General features: G+C 35.7%; 1 protein-coding gene and 1 long non-coding RNA gene across 2 annotated transcripts; both read left to right on the top strand.

Annotated features, from left to right (window-relative positions):
* Nucleotides 1-5328: 5328 nt before the first annotated feature.
* LOC140021451 (uncharacterized) lies at nt 5329-7432 on the top strand. The gene is made up of 3 exons (XR_011825193.1): nt 5329-5629; nt 6234-6304; nt 6390-7432. It is a non-coding gene; the product is annotated as an uncharacterized lncRNA (long non-coding RNA).
* Nucleotides 7433-9440: 2008 nt separating this feature from the next.
* On the top strand, nt 9441-10144 carry LOC113693586 (uncharacterized). Its single transcript, XM_027212132.1, has 2 exons — nt 9441-9615; nt 9717-10144. The coding sequence occupies exons 1-2, from the start codon at nt 9441-9443 to the stop codon at nt 10142-10144; spliced, it is 603 nt and encodes a 200-aa protein (XP_027067933.1).
* Nucleotides 10145-22123: the final 11979 nt, after the last annotated feature.

Genomic DNA, 22123 nt, shown 5'->3' with positions numbered 1-22123 from the left:
TATTAGATTCGGATTATGTTCTTTAGGTGTTGTGGCATGTGTTCTAAAAAAACAAAGAATTTAATTTTCATGCATCAGAAGACTCTGACAGTTACGAGTTTTTCGTTTTAGGTGGATTTTTGAAAATCACATATGGCGAGATAGTCTTGAAGATGGGAAGAAATATGGTGATTTTACCACTTGATTGCCTCAATGATAAGGGTTAGATCTCATAGAAGGGGATCTCGAATTGCAAGTGATGGTGAGAAGAAATCCTGCAAAGAGAGACGGTGAATTGAGACAACTTCTTGCGAGTCAACTGGAGGTTGGATTTAGGGTAACTACACATGTTCATTTGTCAATTGAATCAATTTTGTATTAGGACGGTATTGATTCGGGTGTGTAATTCGGTACCATATTATTTTGTAGTTGAAGGTAAATTGTTGCTAAAAAAATATTCGTCAAGGTGGAGATTTGTTAGAAAATTGACTTAATTTATTTTAGATAAGTTTCTTGTTTTGTGTGGAATAAGTAATTTCCTAATTAGTTTTAGTTATTTGAAATAGTAGCCAAGGAATTTCTTATTTTTTTAAGGATTTAAAAGTTATTTTCTATTTTGTATAAGTTTAGGAATTAGCACTGATTTCCTGTTGTTATTTGGATTTTGGTCAAATAATCTTCCCTATAAATAGGTGGGTTAACATATTACAAGAAACACACAAGGGCACAAGAGAGGTAACATATAGCTTTATACATGGGTAGTGAGAGAGAATTCTTGGGAGATAAGAGATGGTATGCAAGGGTTGGATTTGGATTCAAATTATATTTTTGTAAAGGGTTTTCCTCTCATAATAAAGAACGGGTTTCTCTCCATAAACGTAGACTCAATGATGGAGTCGAATCACGTTAAATATTGTGTGTCGTTTATCTTTTATACTTGTGACTTATTTATCAGTAAATTATTGTGTATTTAATATTTCAATAGTCATGCATTCTGCACTTGAATCCTAACAAAATATGCATATGAGACTATAAGAAGTTTATACAAATGGCAAATAGAAAGGGAATAAAACTTCCCTTGTAGTAACTACAACCACCATTGCCATTACAAGCCCACCATCCCACCATCAAAGCATCCTATAGCTATGTTCTTTTGTTGTGGAGAAAGCAAATTAATGTTAAGGGTAAACCTTTAAACTCGCACACGTGGGTCTGAGAGGATGAAAAGGAATGGAGGGCAGGGCAATGTTAGAAAGAGAGTGGAAGATCGCTGAAGTCCTTATGCACAATCTCAATTTTTTAGTCCCGAGTATATCAAGGAAGAAATTATTATTCAATAGGGGCATAAACAGAACACCCCTAAAAAATGTCATTACTTTTCGTGGTGATTGAAGAGTGCAAAACCTTCTACAAAACATGTTTTAAATTTGTTGCTCAATGCTTCAAATGGATGCAAATTTGTTAAAAAATTTGAAAGGGGCAAAATAAAAGATCAAATTGCAAGATATAAATTATACAACATAACTTAATCTATATCGATAAATTTCACTTAGAGCTAGATCTAAATTATCCAATCTAAGTTAACCTATATTGATAAATTTTACTTTGAGCCTCTAAATTATCAAACTCAAAAAGTCACTATATGTCAATCTCCAACTGCAAACATACAAGAATAAGTATTTCAAGATAAACTACGAGAATTCCTATATGTAATGACAATGAGCTGTACAAGAATTTGTCATCATTTTAAGAGTAATGTTTAGAGACAAAATTAATGGTTATCATCATTTTTGTTGACCAAGTCTAATAGTGTTGAAGAATTGTTGTAATAAAAAATTCTAATTTTGTTAACCTTGTGTGATGACATAGGTTGTGGTAGAAGAACCTATGTCATCGACTCATCTCAAATTCTCAACTACCTCGATTAATTTCAAATTCTCAACTCCTCTTGTTGTGCCCCTTTTTTTAAAATAAAATAGAAGTTAAAAATGGGTTTTTGATTTAAGAGAATGTTGGCGAATTAAAAAAATATGTTTTTGATTTTAGAAAATAAAGAAAAAGGGTCTAAAATGGGACTTAGAAAATGCAACGGTTTGGATCCAAAATTTACTCTAAAAAGGGTTTTTAAAAAAATAGGAGTCGCTACTTGGTATTGAATTTCGGTGTACCAAGTTACCGAAAATATATTTTTTTAATAATAAAATAAATAAAACCCCTTTTAAACGACTCCAAATTTTTTAACACAAGAGAAAAGAATTCGGGAGTCATGGTTGAAGAAAAGGGAATGCAAAGATTTGATATATTCAAACCTAAGGCACCCTTTCAATCTAACCAAGATTAATTGCGAGATTTAGTTAAAAAATTTTCTAATTTAATATATCAAACTTATTACATTTGGGTGTTTCTATGTGGATGCAAATCTAGATTTAAAGGATATCATGAAGGTCGAAATATCTTTTCAAAATTTAATTGGTACCAATCAAATTAATTGCGATGCCCAAGATTGATTCTTTGAAGGGATTAGGAATATGCAAAAGATGATATTCGAAGAAAAGAAAATTTATAATATATAGATAAATATACATGACTTAAAAGAGAGGAATGCAACGTTACGGGTACGGGAGACTAAAATTCGTGACATAATTTTTTTTCTTATAGAGGGAGAAAGAGCGTGTTAAGGTTAAGAAATCACACTCGTTCATTTCCCATGTTTGAAGGGTAACCCTTCTAACCTAATCAAACAAATGGACTAGCCTACTTCGAATTTTCTAAAATAAAATACAATTCTAAATGATATGGTCCAAACATATAGAGGGTAAGAGAATAATAATGGGAAAAAATGTCATGCAAATGAAAATATTCAAAAATAAAAAATGCATGAGATGCAATAAATAACACATGAATGTATGAATCCAACGAGAAAATTGTCTAAAAGTTCTAGTATTGAACTAACCCATTTCTATAACCCCTCACTAGTATTGGACTAATGAAAAATCGAGGAGAAAGATCATAACTAAGCATTGGACTAGTGTGATGACATCATGCATTTATTATAAATAAATAAAGCATATAAAACGTAATTAAAATAAATAAACACACAAATCAAATAGAGCACATAACACATACGCATAATATCTAGATACAAAATTCTAGATAAATCAAATAAACATATAAACACACAAGCATGCAAGCACACAAGTAAAGAAATGCACATAAATATCTAACTTTACATGTGGGGCCCTAATTACAATTTAAGGGTGGAATTTAAAAAAAGGGTTAAAAACAAAAAAGCCTCATGTGCTAAACCTAATATACAAATAAGCCCCCTATGGTTTCAAAATATACAACGCGACACCTCGTGCTTTGAACTAAGTTGTAACCGTGACGGAAATCGGTAAAATTAACGGGACTGATGTACTGGAAGCTAAAAACAAATTCTTTATACTTAATTTTTAGCAAATATTCCTATTGTACCCCTTAGCCCCCAATAAAACTCCCTCCCAGCGATGCTTGTGTACAGAATTGATTTCTACTTGATTGAGAGAAATTGAACTAGCCTTTGGGAGAAATCAAATTACCACGCAGGAGGTTTGAAAGGTAAAGCCATTCTCCAGATACGAAGTCAACCTGCGAGGAACTACTACACAATCTTGGCTAAGGTAAAAGGATTTGATTTTGGGTTTTGGCTAACAGATCCTACTCAACACCCCTAATCAGCAAAAATTTCTCATTACAAATGGAAATTTCAGAAATTATTTGCGTCACCTAGTCAACACCCAAATATCAACAAAAATCTCGGCTTTAAATCCAAACTTGCAGTCCCAAATCAATAAAAATCTCCCATTAGAAATGGACATTTCAGAAATTATTTGCATGACTCCTAGTTCCAACACCCAAAATTTTAAAAAAAAATCTCGGCTTCAAAACCAAAGTCGTAGTCCCAAAACAGCAAAAATCTTCATTTTAAATCCAAAGTACCAGTCTCAAAACTCACAAAATCAGGAATTTTCTAAGGTAAACACCCAAATATGTCTCAAAACTCACAAAATCAGGAATTTTCTAAGGTAAACACCCAAATATGCAATATTTGGGTGTAAATAACATCATCAACCCTGGATTTCCCATTACCCACTCTCCAACAAACTCCCTCATCCAAAATAGTAGCCGTGCTCCATATACCTCTCCACAGATGGCAAGCATTTGATTTACACGAGAAAGCGTTGCTACCATATTTACTGTAAAGGATTTGCTGCCAAAGACCATCCTCATGTTTCAACAAATTCCACCCAAGTTTGCTGAGGGCTGCTTCATTGAGAAGTGAAAGATTTCTAATACCCAGGCCACCACACTCTTTCAGCAAGCAAACCTGATCCCAAGCTACATAATGAACTTTCCTTTCGCCATCTTTTTCCCCCCACAGAAAGCGTCTATTGCAGCAAAGAAGATGAGACCGTTTGGTTGGGCTTTACATCCTCTCTCTCGCTCTCGCTTTCCCTCTCTCTCTCTCTCTCTCTCTCTGTAGGGTTTGAAGGGAAGAAATGAGTCCGTTCAATTGCCTTTTGGGTATTATACAAGGGCATTTTGGTCCTTTCATCAGTTCCGGTTAATTTTACCAATTTCCGTCAGTGTTACAATTTAGTTCAAAGCACGGGTTATCGCGTTGTATATTTTGAAACCATAGGGGGCTTATTTGTACATTAGGTTTAGCACAGGGGGCTTTTTTGTTTTTAACCCTTAAAAAAATAATAACCTAACTATTATATTTATCTAATTAATTACGTTTTGACAAAAATAAAATCTATCTATTACATAGCCTAATTAAATATATTTTTGGGGCATCAATCAATTATAATTTGGTGTTTAAATGTCCTCCAAATAATCATAAAAAAATTAAATATAATAAATAAAATTTTGAAATGAATAAAATGAGTAAATACAAGAAAAACACTAAAAATATGCAATCACAGATAAAAAAATACATAGGAACACATAAAAGAATTTAAAATAATAATAAAAAATACCTCCCTTGAAATAGTGGTTAGATGAGGTAGAATTGCCATAGTTATACTTCAAAATCAACAAAATAGTCAAGACACCAATTTAATTAATAATTAAAAAAGAAAGTGTAAACATATGACAAATTCACTTCACTACTATAAAGGAATAAAGGCTACATTTGGATTTGCAATTATTTCAAAAAATTGTTTTTGTCTTTAAACAACACACTTACTATTAATCGGTATCAGATTAGTGCACAGTACAAGGTAGGTAAACCTACGTTGTTTTTGCAACTGTTGAAACAATTGTCTTGTATTTGAAACCTGAAAACTCAACCCTAAAACACAACCCACTGCCAATTGAGAATAACGACGTTGCCCTCCATACCCTGTTTTTCTCTCTTTCTACTGTTACAGATCTGAAGAAAGCTCTCCGTCAGTGAGACACAAATTTCAGCTGTAATTTCTCACATCTTTGTACGGTTGTGCTCAATCGTTGCAAAGGTTGGAGGCTACAGTAATTCACACCCATTTGCAGATTTGCTCAGCTGACCTACTCCCAATTTTGCTGATTTCGGTTCGAGAAATGACCACCAGATTACCGGGCGCTTCGACAGAGAGCACGTTCCATAGCCATCGAATTTGTTTTTGTGGTAAGCTTCCCCCTTCTTTACTGGATGCTAAACCGTTTCATGAGATTTCATTTTTTTTTCTTTTTTGGGGAAGAAACTGCTAGCATTGGTATGGATATGGCTACTTTTAGGATCTAAATGCAATTCTGTACTATAGGAGAGCAATAAATGTTTATTTGCTGCTTCTTAGCTTGCTTTCATTGCTTATTTGCTGCTTCTTAACTTGCTTCCACGGCCATCGAATTTGCTGTTGTGGTAAGCTTCCCCCTTCTTTACTGGATGATAAACCGTTCCATGGGATTTTATCTTTTTCCTTTTTTGGGGAAGAAATGGCCAGCATTGGTATGGAAATTGCTACTTTTAGGGTCTAAATACATTTCTATATTATAGGAGAGCAATAAATGTTTGTTTGCTGCTTCTTAGCTTGCTTTCACCTTATGACAATGAAGCTATTGTTGCTTATTGCATACAAATAATTACTCTTGTAGTCATAATATTCTACTACTGTATTTTTTAACTCAATGTGGCTGGCTAATGGTTATTTAATGCATGTAATTCGAACTGCCACTTGTGATACACTTTGTACTCTGTCTAAATTCATCCTTCCTGGTGTGCTCAAAAACAGGTTGTCATTTGATTGTATGGTTGCCACCATTTAAGGCTACATGCCCCTTGTTACCCAACGTGCTTATAAAGGTATATTTGCTTTGTTGGGATTTGTTGAATATCTAGGTAAGACACAGTATAATTTTTTGTAATTATCTTGCTAGCATTGAAACAGGCAAGCAGCCAGACTACCCGTGCATCCATTTTTACTTGGGGGAAAACGATTTGGTCCAATGCATTTCTAACTACTACAAGGTAATGTCTTGCTCCTCCTCCTGTTTGGACATTATTAAGAATATACACTATTAATCGAATACACCGCCTGTCAATGCATTTCGTTTATTGTTTCTAGATTTGTCTATGGTTTAATTAAGATGAGAAAACAAAGGCGCGGATGTTCAGAGCATGTGCATTTCTCTAAGGATCACGAAATTGCCTTTGCCCAGCACCTTGTCAACATGCATAGGGTCAATGAAATTAGGGACAATAACATTTCTAGTTATGTGGTTCCCGAAATACAACGGCGGTTGAATGGCCAATACGGCACCTCCTTCCCTTTCGATAGTATAAGAGGCAAATACTATGTAATGCGAGAGTTAACCAAACTGTACATTTCCTTTAAGAGAAAGGGAATGGGATTGGGTTGGGATAGCCAGAACCATACATTCCTTATGGACGATAACAAGTGGGCCGGGATGGAGCAGCTACAACTATTCATGAATTACAGATCTAGCTGCATATGTTTATTTTTTCTTATCTAGACTAATTTGTTAACTTCTTTTTTTTTCCATTTTTGTACAAGGTCAACCCAAAATTCATAAAATTTCAAAATGACTGCTTAGTCTATCATTTACTGGAGAAAGTGTTTGTCAATCAAGGCGCAACGGGAGACTTCAACTCTAACTTCGAAAATGACCTCCGTAATTCAGTCGATGAGTTAGACATGGAAACTGCTGCATGATGTGCACGAGGAAAAGGCAGGTCGGAGCATGAGGACTAGGATCCTGATGTACAAGTAGTAGGGGCAAATAAAGAGAAAGGGAAGAAAGGTAAAGGAAAGCGAAAGTCTAGTGACACATCAAGCTGTAGTCCTATGGCCATCGCGTCCGGTTCAGTGACTAATAGATACTTGAAGGCTCTTGACTAGGGGTACTATCGAGTCGAGTCGACCTCGAGTAGTGCACTACTCGAGCTCGACTCGAGGCAAAATAACTAAGCTCGAGCTCGACATCAATTTATGGAACTCGAGCTCGAACTCGAGCTCGAATTTAATTAAATGTAATTAATTCAAATCAAACTCAATCGAGTTTATTCGAGCTCAATCAAGCCTAATCAAGCTCAAGTAATAAAAATTAATATTTTATATATAATTTTAAATAAAGGATATTATTGACATTTCACAATAATAAAAATTAAAATATATATTATAAAAAGCTCGATAGAACTCGTCGAGCTCTTGAGTATCATATTTCCAAAATCGAGCTCGACTCGATAGCTCTAACGAGCATCTCGAGCTTGAGATCAAGCTTGGTCAACCGAGCTCGAGCTCGAGCTGCTGACCAAGTAGCTCGCGAGCTCGAGCCGAGCTACTTGGTTCAGTTCCAACCCTACTCTTGACACTATTGGATCGTTTGTTAGCCGAAAGAAGACTAGCAGCATGAGTGTGTCAGTAAGCTCTCCGACCAAGCATCGTTCTTGCCTTGGATCAAAGAAATCGGAGTATGATGTTGCCATAGCTCAATTTTGAGCATTAGAGAACGTGAATTACAAAGCCATTAGAGAACGTGAATTACAAAGCCAAAATGGCCGCTGCAGAAATATTGAAGAACCCTCAGGAGTTGGCAATTTGGAATTTAGCTGGATCGGACGCCGACTGCATCACCTTTATGAAGCGTTGCGGCTGCCTCACACCTAAATATTGCACTCAGGAGCCCCCCCCCCACCCCCATTATAGTCGTTTGTGCATTGGAGCACTTCTCTAAAGCTAGCCGTCATTGCCTTTGTTTGTTTATGCTTGAGAACCTTAGTTGTAGCATTTGCTACCAGAACTTTGAGTGTTTTTTTTTCTGCGACTGTCATTTGTTTCCTTTAAGTCATGCGCTGTTGGGATACCATGATTTTTTGAGTATTTTATAAATTCAAACAAGTTAGCAAATAGTTGTATCAGTTGATTGATAATATAGGTGGCCAACTCATATAGTCATATGTTGCTCTTCTAGTTGTGCATACTTTGTCAATACTTCAATTCCTAGTCTTTCTCCATTTGATTGTTACGATACCATTTTTTTTTAATGTGAAATTGTTCAATTGTGTTAGGAAGGCAATGCCTTGCCTTGTAAGAACCTCCCAAATTTTAAGAGTTTGGGTTCAAGGTATTTAGCACTTTTTAATTCTTTAGGTTTATTTTTCTAGTGGCCTTGATTTTGATCTATATTGTTGGCCTACACCCTGTAGATTCACCTTTAACGAAGTTGCACCAATAAGACTTCATGGAAAATGAACATTATGCACATAGTGGGGACACTTCTGACGAATCTAACGAGGATAAGCTCCTTTTGACCTTTGCCATGTTTGTGCTTCTAGGGCTGGCGCTATTCGACCCGTACCTAAACCCTTTCCAGAGGCGACGAAGCTGACGAATCTAACGAGGATGAGCTCCTTTTGACCTTTGCCATGTTTGTGCTTCTAGGGCTGGTGCTATTCGACCCGTACCTAAACCCTTTCCAGAGGCAACAAATCCGAGATAATTCATTGTTAGGTAAACAATGGGTTGTAGAGCTAATAAACAGCCATCGAGATAGAATATTCGACAATCTTTGCATGGAAGCTCCCCTTTTCCTGCAATTATGTGACATGTTGCTGGAGCGTGGCTATTGGGAGCTGCACCTCACACAACAGATTGGAATTCATGAGTCTGTTACCACTACTCTTATGTGCTTAAGTCATAATGAGCGACATAGGGTTCTACCCGAGAAATTTCAACATTCGTTAGAGACAATGGATCGTCATCTACAACGCTGCCTTCGATCTCTTATTCGATTGGGATGCGACTTTGTCAGACCAATAGATTATCACACAACTCATCCAAGAATACGGAACAGTACTCTGTTTTGGCCATGGTTTAAGGTTAGGGACTAAATTTTCAATTAGTCATTATGAAAACCTATTAAATATGTAACACTGGCCTATGTCAACACACGTATCAGCTTGGTGTAGAGCTAAAGACATGGATCGTTACCAAAACAGACATAGTGGCATATCACAAAATATTCTAGCCGTATATGATCATAATATGAGATTCATTTATGTTAGGGTAGAGTGGGAGGGTAGTGGCCATGATTCTAGGATCTTACGTAATTTTTTACTTGATCCTAATTGTGTCTTTCCAATGCCACCAGCAGGTGCATGAAATTTAATTCATAAATCATAAGCTATTGAGTTTTCTTCCAACTAAATGCATTTCTCAATAATGAATCTCGTTGATCTCACCATTGATATGCAGGCAAATATTTTAAGGTGGACGCGACATACACAAATATGCCAAGATTTATGACTCCCTTTAGGGGTGCATGGGGAACCCCACAAGAGCAGGCAGCAAAAGCACTTTTCAATAGACGCCATGCATCGTTAAGAAATATTATAGAACGCACATTTGGTGTGTTGAAAAAGCATTTTTCGATGCTACAGGGGCCCATGCAGAAATATTTGATGGCAACACAAAACAACATTATCCTTGCTTGTTGTGCCTTGCACAACTTCATGCGGGATCATGTTCCCAACGACGCATATTTTGTTGAAGAAGAAGCTGTTGGAGCACTAGGGCAACCAAATCTTTGGGCCACAACCAGTCGATATGTCAACCGAGGAATTGCTGACTGGAATGAAGATCGGAGAGCAATAGCCGATCACATGTACTATCACCAATATTAATAGAACTTGGTGATCTCTCCCTTGTGGGTCTTTCTAACTACTGTAAGGGATTGTTGTTGCCTTTGTAACAATTAATGTTTCCACAACCAAATTAAATGACATGTAGTCTTATGGACCTATGTAATGCTTATCTTTAATTGTACCATGGACAAATTAGGCCAGGAGGAAGGCTATGCAAAGCCAGATTGATTACAAAATTTAATAGCTGTTTTTCAAAAACAGTGGATCCAAACACGTTTATTATTCAAAAATAATCTATTTGTCAACAACAGTAATCCAAACAACATTTGCTATTTTTAAAAAAACATGTACAATAAATTTTTTAAAAAAACGTCCCAAAAAACAACTAATTCAAACATAGCCACAAATAACCATAAACTTTCTAAATTTTACTAATTAAATGCATTTAAATGAGACATGAATAACAATTAAAGAAAATAAACAAATTATACTTAATAAATCAAAACCGGCAGGGACTCAATTGTAAAAATTAAAAAGTTTTGAGGTCAAAATTATAATTTTTAAAAAAAGTTAGGGATCAAAATTGAACAAAAGATAAATTTTAGGGATCAAATTGTAATTAAATTAAGGAACTAATTGAAAGAAATTCAAAAATTTTAGGGCCATAGTGAAATTTCTCAAAAGATCAGGGACTAGATTGCAATTTTTGTATCAAATTTCTTACCAAAAAAGGCCAACGGGCCATTTTATTTATTTTTTGGGCCTAAACTCCTTTGGCCCAATGAAAAATCCAAAGAAAAAGAATGGGCTAGCCCGTTTATTTGGCTAAGTAAATCCAATAAAAAAAGTTAGGCTTTAGGTACAAAACCCATGTCATAAAAACAAAACCCACCGCTAGAGCCCAACAAAATAACCTTAACCCAATTCTTAAACTATTTTCCTAAATCCAAAGAAAGAAAAGTACATGTCCCCGTAAAAAAATAAATTCAACAAAATTATTTAGCCCTTAATTACATCCCAAAACCCATAATTAATTTACTCAAAACATACATAAAATATGCAAAAAAGGGTCAAGGCTCGAAAAGGGAAGATTTGGTTCATTTTTCACAATATTTTGGGCCTTAGTGTCATTATGCAAAAATTGGGGGGTGAGATTGTAATTTTTCTAAATTTCCATGCAAAGATGTTCGAAGCTTTGTGCAATCTTTGCAGTCCTTCAAACACCGCAACCATTCTCAAATGATTTCCAAAAAAAATTCGGATTCAAAACACATAGGATTATGCAACCTCATCATCAACACCCAATCTTATTAACCAAATATCATATTTTACTCAAGATTATAATAGAAACTTGAGCTAATGGTTCACAAAAGGAAGAAAAACATCAAAAGAAGAAAAAGCAAGCATAAGTGCAGGAAAAATTTTGATGGATTGGGTGAGGATTTAGGCTTATATGAAGAGGAAATGAGTAAAAGGAACTACTTTTGATGAGTAAATGCAGTAAACATCGAAGAAAGATGAATCCAAGAGCGGGAACGTGAAGCTGAAAGCTCTTTGGAACTGACTTCAAGAGCTAACAATGTCGTGACTTCAAGCCCGAATTCGACAATCTTAGAGGCGTTTTCTCTAAAAGTTTTGTGAACAAAATTTGTCCCTCTACTACTGTAGATAGTGCAGAAATGAATAAAACATCTAAATGACTAAAATTGAGATCGAATATTGATCCAGAAGAAGGCAAAATGTTCAACCTTGACTCAACATTTTCAAGAAATTTTTTCTGCTTCTTTTTTCTTCTTTTTCTCTCTCCCCGCTCTCTCCCTTTCTCTCTTCTTTTTTTCCTCCACCATTTTGTCCTCTCCTATCCTTAATGCTGCGTTTTGTTGCTATTTAAGTGAGGTAAAATCCCTCCAAACCCTTATCTCAAGGGTTGTTATGAAAGCTGGTTTTGCTGGAGGTTTTGGAACCATTGATCCTCTTGTTTCTGGAATTTTCTTGATGAATCTTGTAGAGGTGATGTGGTCTTGTACTAGCAAGGCTTGGGGACAAAGAAAAGCAAAAAAAAAATTGCACGAAATTTGTTCAAAAATCCAGCTGTCTCTTGTACTGGTTCCTTGCTTTTGGTACAATTGGTGAATGTGGTGATAGGAATTTTTTTTTTTACAACTGATCTGATTGTTCCTTCTTTTTTTTGTTTTTCCTTTTCTTTTCTTTTTGATTTTTCTGCAAAAACAATGAAATAAAAATCAAATGAGATGAAATTATTTTTTTTAGAAAAATAAAAAAAATAAAAATAGAGATAAATAAAAATAAAAATAAAATAATGAAATGATTTATAAAAATTTTGGTCTCTACAACTTGCCCCTCTTTGTTTGAGTTTCACAGAAATTCAAGACAAAAACATAGACACCAAATTATTTACCTGTCTGTTTCAACTGCAATGGAATCAAAACAAACAAAATGAGTTCTTAAACAAAATTGAAATTAGTAAAAATAACACGTGTGCTTAAATTCATTGGTAGGATCTGACTCAATCCCAAACAACTAGTGAAAACTTGAAGTGTTATTTTGAAACTAAATCGATCAGTTGGATACAATCCAAATCCGAACAACTAGTGAAACCTTAATAAATTGGTGGGATGAAATAAAACCCAATCCCAACAAAAATAACGGTTGGTGGGATGAAATTCAAATCTAATGAAATAACGGTTTGTAGGATAAAATCCAAATCCAACAAAATAACGGCTAGTAGGATAAAATTCAATATCAAGAAAATAAACAGTTGGTGGAATAAAACTCAAATCAACAAAATAACGGTTGGTGGGATAAAATCCAAATCTAATAAAATAAACGGTTGGTAGAATAAAATTCAAATTCAATAAAATAACGATTGGTGGGATAAAATCCAACATTAAGCAACAAAATGCAGCATTAAGGACAGGAGAGATTTGAAGGTGTAAGGCGAAACCGTCAAAGAATCCTTCAGTGTAAGGTGAAACCGTCAAAGAAAAGCCAATTAGATTCCCTTTTTCCTTTTGAGTCTAACAAAATTAATTTTTTTGTGAAGCTGCCTTTGGATGTGGTGGCCTGAAACCATGAAGCTTATTTCGATTTTTTTTTTTCAAGAGTTTTTGATACCGAATGATATTCACTGATTAGAAAAGGATTTTATCATAATTAACTCAAGTTGAAAGATTCACACGGCAAAATACTCGATGAGCTCGTTTTGCTTAGCCATGGGTCACTTTTGCTTGACTTGGAATTAATCATTAATTTTTACTATCTACCAAATTTTTTTTGTCAATCAAGTACTTGTACCGTACTCCTACTCGGCAATTTCTAGATCCATGATAGTAGAATACTTATTTTATTTATTTATATTTTAATAATCAAGTGTAGGTTCCAATATGCGCGGGTACTTTGTTACGCAGAATAATAGTGGTGGACAAAATTACCCGTTGACATGAAAATCCGCCATATCCTATACAATCTAATTCGAAAAATAGGTTATCTGATCTGCATTATTTGACTGAGTCAAAAGAGAGTCGGATACACAGTACGGTTAAGGTCACAAGATTAAGAACCCACGAGTACTTGACCCGACCCGTGCACGCACACACACACACACATACTACAAAATAATCTTTTTAGAGCTAGCTAATTAGGTTCATTGAACAAATTGCACCACAAATATGGGAGAGTATAGATTATATACAAGATTCATTTGTAGAAATCATGATCTTATGTATTTTAGGAAAGAGTTTAATTGTTGTGGAATATATATTAAAAGAGGTATTATTTATTTCAATTTTTCATTGATTTTGAACTCTTTTAATTTTTTCCCCTTTTTCCTGTATTCTCTTTACATGTTTGTTTCTTGACAAAAGACTTTTTTTGAAAAAAATATTTGTTAAATCTTAAATCAATATGTAAAATACAAAATTAAATTAGCATTATAAAAAATCAAATGGAGAGCATGGTAGGACGAGTATCCATTGACCCAACTCTATTTTAGTGGGTATTCGATAATCGAATACTCGCTGATATATGGGGCAAGTAAGGGTCAAAAAATGGCTAATCGGGCAAGATGTGGGTGTGGGTGCAGGTCAGTTCAGTCAAGTGATGCATGGAGCGGATACTTGACCCTTACCCACCCATATTGATTTATAACTACGGATGGATACAGTTCAAATTTGTGTTCAATCAATACTACCGGTCGGGTCACTTTTCCCTTTCATGGGTCAAGTAGTCGTTCAGTAAACTAGGACTGCAAGTTGATCAAGCTATTAGACTCAAATTCGCGAGTAACTAACTCAACTATCCGACTTGAGTTAGACATTGAGTAAACTCGAGTCAAGTTTAAACAACTTCAAAATACTTAAAAATCGTGCTCGAGTATTATACTTCTAAACTTGTAAGCTTGACAAATCTAATCGACACACATACACACAAGCACCCACATACACACACATATATATTATTTTTATTTTTTATGTTTATTATTGTAAAATGTCAATTATATTCTTTGTTTAAAATTATATGTAAGATAGTTGATGTAAGAATCGAGAACAACCTAAGAGGGGGGGTGAATTAGGTTATCTAAAAAAGTAAGCTAAGATATGAGTCACCCCCTTTTTTGACCTATTTTTCTTTTTCAAGAGGATCTCACAGAAAAGCAGTTGATCGACTAGCACAAGCAATTTGTGAGTAAAATAGGTAAGCAATATATATATATGTATATATAGAAAGACAGTAAATGAAGGGATAGAACTGCAAACCAAATTTCAAACTTGACTAAGTTTGAATATCACTTTATATATCAAGCTTCTTCAATATGATCAACTATCAACCAATCTCTTGTATACAAATGAAGGATCACTTCCTTCTTGCCTCAAGTCTCATTCGATCAAGCAAGGAAGTTTTACAATCACACGGATAACCCTCACAAAGCTACACTATTGAAGAAATTGAATCACACTTGAAAAACTAAAAAGAGATGACACAACTAAGAGTACAAATCTTCCTTTTGGAGTATTCACACACTTGAATCACTCAAGATCTGATGTAGACTTAATTGTGTAAAAGTTGTTTTCAAAAGTTGACTAATCCCTATTTATAAGGGATCAAAAAATTCTTCAATAAATGCTGTCAACGGATAGAAAGCAGATGGAAGGTCAGCTAGCTGTTGGTAGTGTCGGACGTCCGGTACTCTAATTTTATGCGTCCGAACGAAAACAGTGAGTTCAAAATGATTTCTTGCAATTCTTAGGACGTCCGGTCCCTCCACAGTATACATCCGAAAGTGAACTTGCAAATCCTTCTTCATTTCTATCGGACGTCCGATGCTCCAGTGTTTTGGGTCCGAAGTACAGCAACGTTTGTCGGACGTCCGGTATAGAGGTATTGTGTGTCCGAACGAGATCAGTGATCATAGATGTTTTGACATATTACCTTCGGACGTCTGAGTGTGAGTCCTTCATGCGTCCGAAGTCACTCAATGGTTGTCGACCGTCTGTTATGGTTCTTTTGTGCGTCCGACAGTAATTTGTCAAACCTTGATCCAGTTTTGGCTTCAGGTCTTTGATCTGGTTTTTGTTCCAAATCCTGAAATGAACTCTTCAAAGAATATTAGTAGCGTCCAATTGTTTTGTAATCATCAAAAGTTATGAACTGAGATATACAATCTCCCCATTTTTGATGATATCAAAACATTGGATAGATCAAAAAAGGATTCAACTCCCCCTTAACTCGACTCCCCTTTCCTTATAGATTCCATGACCAGAGTATTCACAACTCCCCCTCATTTATAAGATCCACATCCATTTTCTCCCCCTTTTTGTCATCATAAAACAGCCATACCAGCATTCAATCGACATTATCAATTTGACAAACCAGAACAATATATGAACATTATCAGCAAAAGAATAACATCATTTTTACAGACCGAAAGAGGATTATGATCCTCAATTCATAGCAGAAGATGAACTAATGTCCTAATGATGAAATGCAAAGTCCTAGTAGTGCTTAGATGGTGATTTTCAATGATCCAGGCCTTCTCCTGGTTAGACGAAACTGCTCAGGATCCATTTGGTCTTCATCCTCAGTGTCCTCATCATCATCTTCAGTTGTCTCCACAGTTACAGGAGCCTTGCCTTTATCTTTGGGCTGAGAGCTGGAAGCATGTGCCTTTGGAGTGGCTTCAGGACTAGGAGTATGCTCTGTGGGCTGAGGTCTTGGCTCTTTTTGATGAGCACTTTCATTGAATTCAGGGATTGGAGGCACGAGGAGATTCCTTTTTTCAATGAAGATGGACTGCTGGGCAGGAGACATGGTCATCATGAGACCATCTTCAATGAGCAGAACATGTTGTTTGAGGTCCTCAAGCAATGAGATGACCTCAGAATTGGAAGAGAATGACTTACTAGCTGATTTTCTAGGGTGGATGGTGAATGGAGAGACATACATAGACTGATCACGAGGAGACCTAGGAGTGACAGGGGTTTCGTGAAGATTTTTTCTCCTAGTTTCTGCCACAGTTTCCTTATAACACTAATGGCCCTCAAAAAATTTCAGATTCTTTCTTTCAAAATACGCTTGTGAGAAAACTGTTAAGGCACTGTCTTTGGGTGATTTTTCAGTAAAAAGAATTTTAAAATGGGCAAAGATAGGAGTCAGAAATTTTTCATAAGAGAGCTTCCTACGACTATCAGTACTAATCTTGAGCAGAAATTTGCACATCACAAATCCAAAGTCAATTCTGATTTTTTTCAACAAAACAGTAAAAGAGATAAAGCTCCATTTTGTTCGCATCAGTTCTGTGGCCATCAGTGGGCACCAACAGATTTGAAATAATTGTAAAAATTATCAAGTTCTGAGGACTAAGATCTTCTAATCTTACCTCAGCAGGAGTGTTGAAATGTGATTGAAAATAGGTCATGAGTTTAGTAACGTGAAAATGATGATAGGCAGAGGGATATTCTTCATATGAAAAGAAATTTACAACTTTTCCTTTAAAACCAGATTCAATACTTGTTTTCAGAATGGGAATTCACAATGTTAAGAGTTAACGTGATGTCTACAGAATTGACCCTAGAGATGAGTTCAGTGTGTGAGTTACCCTTTCTGAGATTTGCAAAGAACTGATAAAGCATATCAGGATAAAAAGTATTGGGTATGGACAGAAGATGAATCCATTTTTGGAACTCAAAAAGCTTAATGATAGGTTCAAGGTCAAGCTTACGAAATTCAGGAGGAAAAATGGTCCTTTGAGTGATGAAACCCTTTTGTGAGACCAACTCAAATCTGTCTCTGGCGTCATCATCAATGAATTTTGGCAGAGGCAGAGAAGAAGGTTCCTTAGCAGGCTGAGTCACTGGTTCCTTTCCAGACCGTTTCCTTTTTACAGTTTGCTTGGCAGATGACTCAGTATTCTTAACCTCAGGCCTTGTCCGTGGAGATTTTCTGGTAGATGGCTCAGGGGTGTGCTGAACCTCAGCATTTTTCTCTGCATTTGATTGAGGAGTGCTTCCCTTTTGGGCAGACCTTTTTCTTTTCCCAGGAGATTTCGTGTGATAGCCCCACCTTCCCCTAAGGCGAATCAAAGGGGTTAGCGGACTGCCTGCCCAACTCTCGTCAGGACTAACGGGACAATTCAATACGGTTTAAAAGTTCCGGAACATACAAGCGCGCTTAGACAAGTCAAAATTACAAAATAAAAAAAATGTAAACGGAGTCGGTCATGAATAGTAACCGACACGTCAAAATTCAATCAAGTATCAATCAAACATATACATCTTGAAATTTAGCATTTACATACCCAAAAGGACATACCCAAGTTGTCCAACGAGTTTATACAAGTACGGTTTACAAATTACAATTCAACAGTTTTGGTTGGATCCAAAATGCACTTAGAGTTTGCTCAAAAGGAGCTATTCAAAATTTCATTTACATAAGTTCAATTCGGCAACCAATATTCATGAACTTTCCAAAAGTATTCAATTTCCTGTAAGGAAAACAAAAGAAATAGAGTGAGCTTATACCCAGTGAGATACTACCACTCAAGCAGCAAAGTTCATATAAGCATAAAGCTTTTCATTCCAATTCATCAAAAGTAAGTCCATAACATGCATCAATAGAGTTAATGAAAGGATACGGGCGGCTCTCAATAGAGTTTGAAACAGTAGACAGTCGTGTATAATACAAAAGGAGGTGAGGGCGATCAAGTACACCCTCACTTTAATCAGTTTCAACGGTACAAATAAGCCTTCAAGCCATCAAGTTCAATATAATAAAGCCACATTGTAAACAAACAAGTGAGTAGTATACTCACCAAGCAAGTAAATGATATTTCATAAACCTCCGCCCAAAGAGCGTCTTGGACCACCGTCACGTCCTAAAACATTCAAATAAGCACAATAAGACTCGATTACAGGTCATAAACCAATTCCAAATACTACCAAAATAGGGCTCCATAAGAATGTATAAGCACTAGAGTAAACCAGGAAAATCCGAAAATGGAATTAAGCTCTAAACCATAAAAATAGTTTTGACATCATTTTGCGGTCTTGGCACCATTGGCACTACGATTATCGGATGGAGGTGCAATATACACCGTTTCAAAGCTAAGAGGTAGGGCTACAATGTTGAAGAAGGCTACTCATTCCAGTTTCTAGTGTAACCAGGTCAAAAATTCAATATACTAAACCAGAACCGCAAAAACAGGTGAACAAACCGCATTCTGGTTCAAATATCGTAAGTCAGGCTACCTAAGTCCAAATCAAGTGATTCCAAAGTCATCCGAAAGCTAAGACACCAGGCTACATTTCTTCAGAAGGCGTCAATAACCAAATCAAAAGCATTCCCAATCAAATTAACCAATTACCAAAACTGATTACCAAGTTCGGGTAGAAACAGGGCAGCAGGGGTATTTCAGTCTTTTCATAAGCTACGCTACTCCGATTGACTTGAAATTTTGCAGAAATCTCTAAAATATCATTCCCTACAACTTTTATGTTTTAACCCAAGGCTAATTCAGCCTCTAACTATGATGAACAGTGCCAGGCAGAATGAGGGGGAATGAAACCCTAACTTTCACAATTTCCTTCCAAAACAGAAATTTCCTGCAATTAACCACAATTTACACCTTCTAGTTTCATTCTAGATCAATTCCCATCATCATACAAAGCCACACCATATGAATCATATTAAATCAGAAAAATCATGATTAAATAGAAAATGTCATTAATCTCTAACAAAATCAAGAAATAACACCTAATCACATCCCTTAAACTACCACAAGTCATGAATTAACTATCATTAGATAGAGGAGAGGGGTTCCTTCACTAATCACCTTAGTAACCAAAGAAAAGAGACCACTTAGCACCTTTAAACTTCCAAACAACTTCACGAATCACCAAAATACCCCTAAACTAATAGGTTTTATGGAGTAATTTGAAGATTAATCGGTTGGAATGAAAGATTGAGCAAGATTGAAGGTAAGAAAATTGAGTAGTTTTTCTTCTTTTTTCTTGAGAAAGAGCCGGCCAAGAAGCTTGGAAATAAGGGTCAATTTTGGTCAATTTTTGATTTAAATGGTAAAAGGATGAATAGTAGTCATAACTCAAGACTTATTCTCCATGTGACACTTGTCACTTCATTAAATGCATCTCTATCTCTTTGTTCCTCTCACACCAATTCACTTGGTAATCTCTAATTATCTCTTAACACCCGGTAAGTTAAACCCAGTATCCAAAACTTAACCTAACTGGCCGAATTTTTTCGAACTTTTCGTCCTAGTGGGTCCCACGTCCGGTATACACTCTTAATTTCTTAAAAACTAACCGATACTAGAAAAATCACCTAAAAACTATATTTACTCATAAAAATTATCTAAAAATTTTTCTAATAACGAAAATGCAGAAAAACATGCTATTGAATATAATAAAACCTAGAAAATGGAAAAATTAAGGGGTCTCACATTTCGAGACAGTCACTTCAGCATGGGTGGGTTCCTCCATTTCTTCTGCACTCCTACCACCTAGATTTTCTTCAAAGTGATGTTCTTCCATCTGCTCATCAGATGGCTCAACAGTTGGAGCATCGCGCTTCCTTTGAGCATTTTACTTTACCTTTCCACCTCTGTTTGTAGTTTTCTTTTTGGATGCTTTGGTAGAAGGTTCCACAATTTCAATATCCTCATCCCTAAGTTTAAAAGATCGTCCGACCCCCTTAGAACCACTTCTAATTCTAACCATGGTGTAATGTAATCGGATTTTGATGTAGGAAGTGGTGCAAAGTGTATAAGATAGATGAAGAGTGCAATATGAATTAATGGTGATGCACGAACCAACCACAAGAAGTCTGATTTGAAAAACTTAGGGTTTCTGATATAAATTAGGGAAATGTGAGGTAGTTAGGAGTTGGAAGAGATTTTTATGTTCAGACAACGGGCAATAGGGGTGTAATGGTGTCGATTGAATCAATTTCTTGGAACTTGATTAGAGGAGAGAGTAATTTGAATTTTGAACTTTGAGAAAGAATTGAAGGGTTGCGTCCGAGACAAATAAAGTTAATGAAATTAATGAGGTAGGTGGCTTCCTTATATGAAGCAATTTTTGAGTGTCGGACGGCCGAACGAAGTGACGCGTCCGACGCAATCGTCCAAACCAGAATTTTCCAGAAAAGAATGAAGAACACTGTCGGACGTTCGTTTTAATCTATCGGACGTCCGATAAGAAGTGATCAAAGAGAAACTTAGAGAATTTTTTCTGAGACACCCAGTTTTGTTCTCAGATACACAAATTGATCCAGTGGAAGGGCTTTTGTGAGGATATCAGCACTTTGATCTTTAGAACAAACATATTGAACACAAATTTCACCCATGTGGACAAGATCGCGAATGAAGTGATGCTTAATGTCTATATGTTTTGTCCTAGAATGTTGAATGAAATTTTTTATCAAATTAATGGCACTGGTGTTATCACAAAACATAGGTACGAAATTATACACTAAATCAAAATCATTCAAAGTATTTTTCATCCACAACAATTGAGCATAGCAAGCACCAGCAACAACATATTCTGCTTCGATTGTAGATAATGAAATGGCATTCTGTTTCTTGTTGAACCAGGATACTAAGCAATTTTCAAGAAAATTACATATACCAATTGTACTTTTTCTATCTACTCTACAGCCACTAAAATCAGCATCAGAGAATCCACACAAGGGAAGTTCATGACACTTAGGATACCAAAGGCCAAAACTTACAGTTCCTTTTAAGTATCTAAAGATTCTTTTTACCGCAGTTAAATGTGATTCCTTTGGACAAGATTGAAAACGAGCACATAAGCACACAACAAACATGATATCAGGTCTACTAGCTGTTAAATAAAGCAAGCTACCAATCATACCTCTATACATCTTTTCATCAACTTTTGTACCTTCTTCATCTTTGTCAAACTTGGCAGATGTGCACATGGGTGTTCCAACTTGCTTTGAGTCCTCCATTCCAAATATTTTCAGCAGTTCCTTGGTGTATTTGGTTTGATTGATGAATGTTCCATCTTGGGTTTGTGTCACTTGGAGTCCAAGGAAGAAATTCAGTTCTTCCATCATGCTCATTTCAAACTCTTTTTGCATGATTTAGGAGAAATCCTTGCACAGTCTCTCATTAGTAGCACCAAATATAATATCATCCACATAAATTTGTACAATTAGAAGATCATTCAAACTTTGTTTAGTGAAAAGGGTAGTATCCACTATACCTCTTTTGAAACCATTTTCAATCAAAAAACCACTCAAACGCTCATACCATGCTCTTGGAACTTGTTTTAAACCATATAGAGCTTTTAAGAGTTTAAAAACATGATTTGGATAATTTTTATTTTCAAAATCAGGAGGTTGATCAACATAAATTTCTTGAACTATAAAACCATTTAAGAAAGCACTTTTAACATCCATTTGAAATAACTTAAAATTCTTGAAACATGCAAAAGCTAAAAACATTCTAATAGATTCTAGCCT

The sequence above is a fragment of the Coffea arabica genome, chromosome 1e (genome assembly GCF_036785885.1).
Source record: "Coffea arabica cultivar ET-39 chromosome 1e, Coffea Arabica ET-39 HiFi, whole genome shotgun sequence".
NCBI lineage: Eukaryota > Viridiplantae > Streptophyta > Magnoliopsida > Gentianales > Rubiaceae > Coffea > Coffea arabica.
This window is presented reverse-complemented; position numbering and strand designations above follow the sequence as displayed.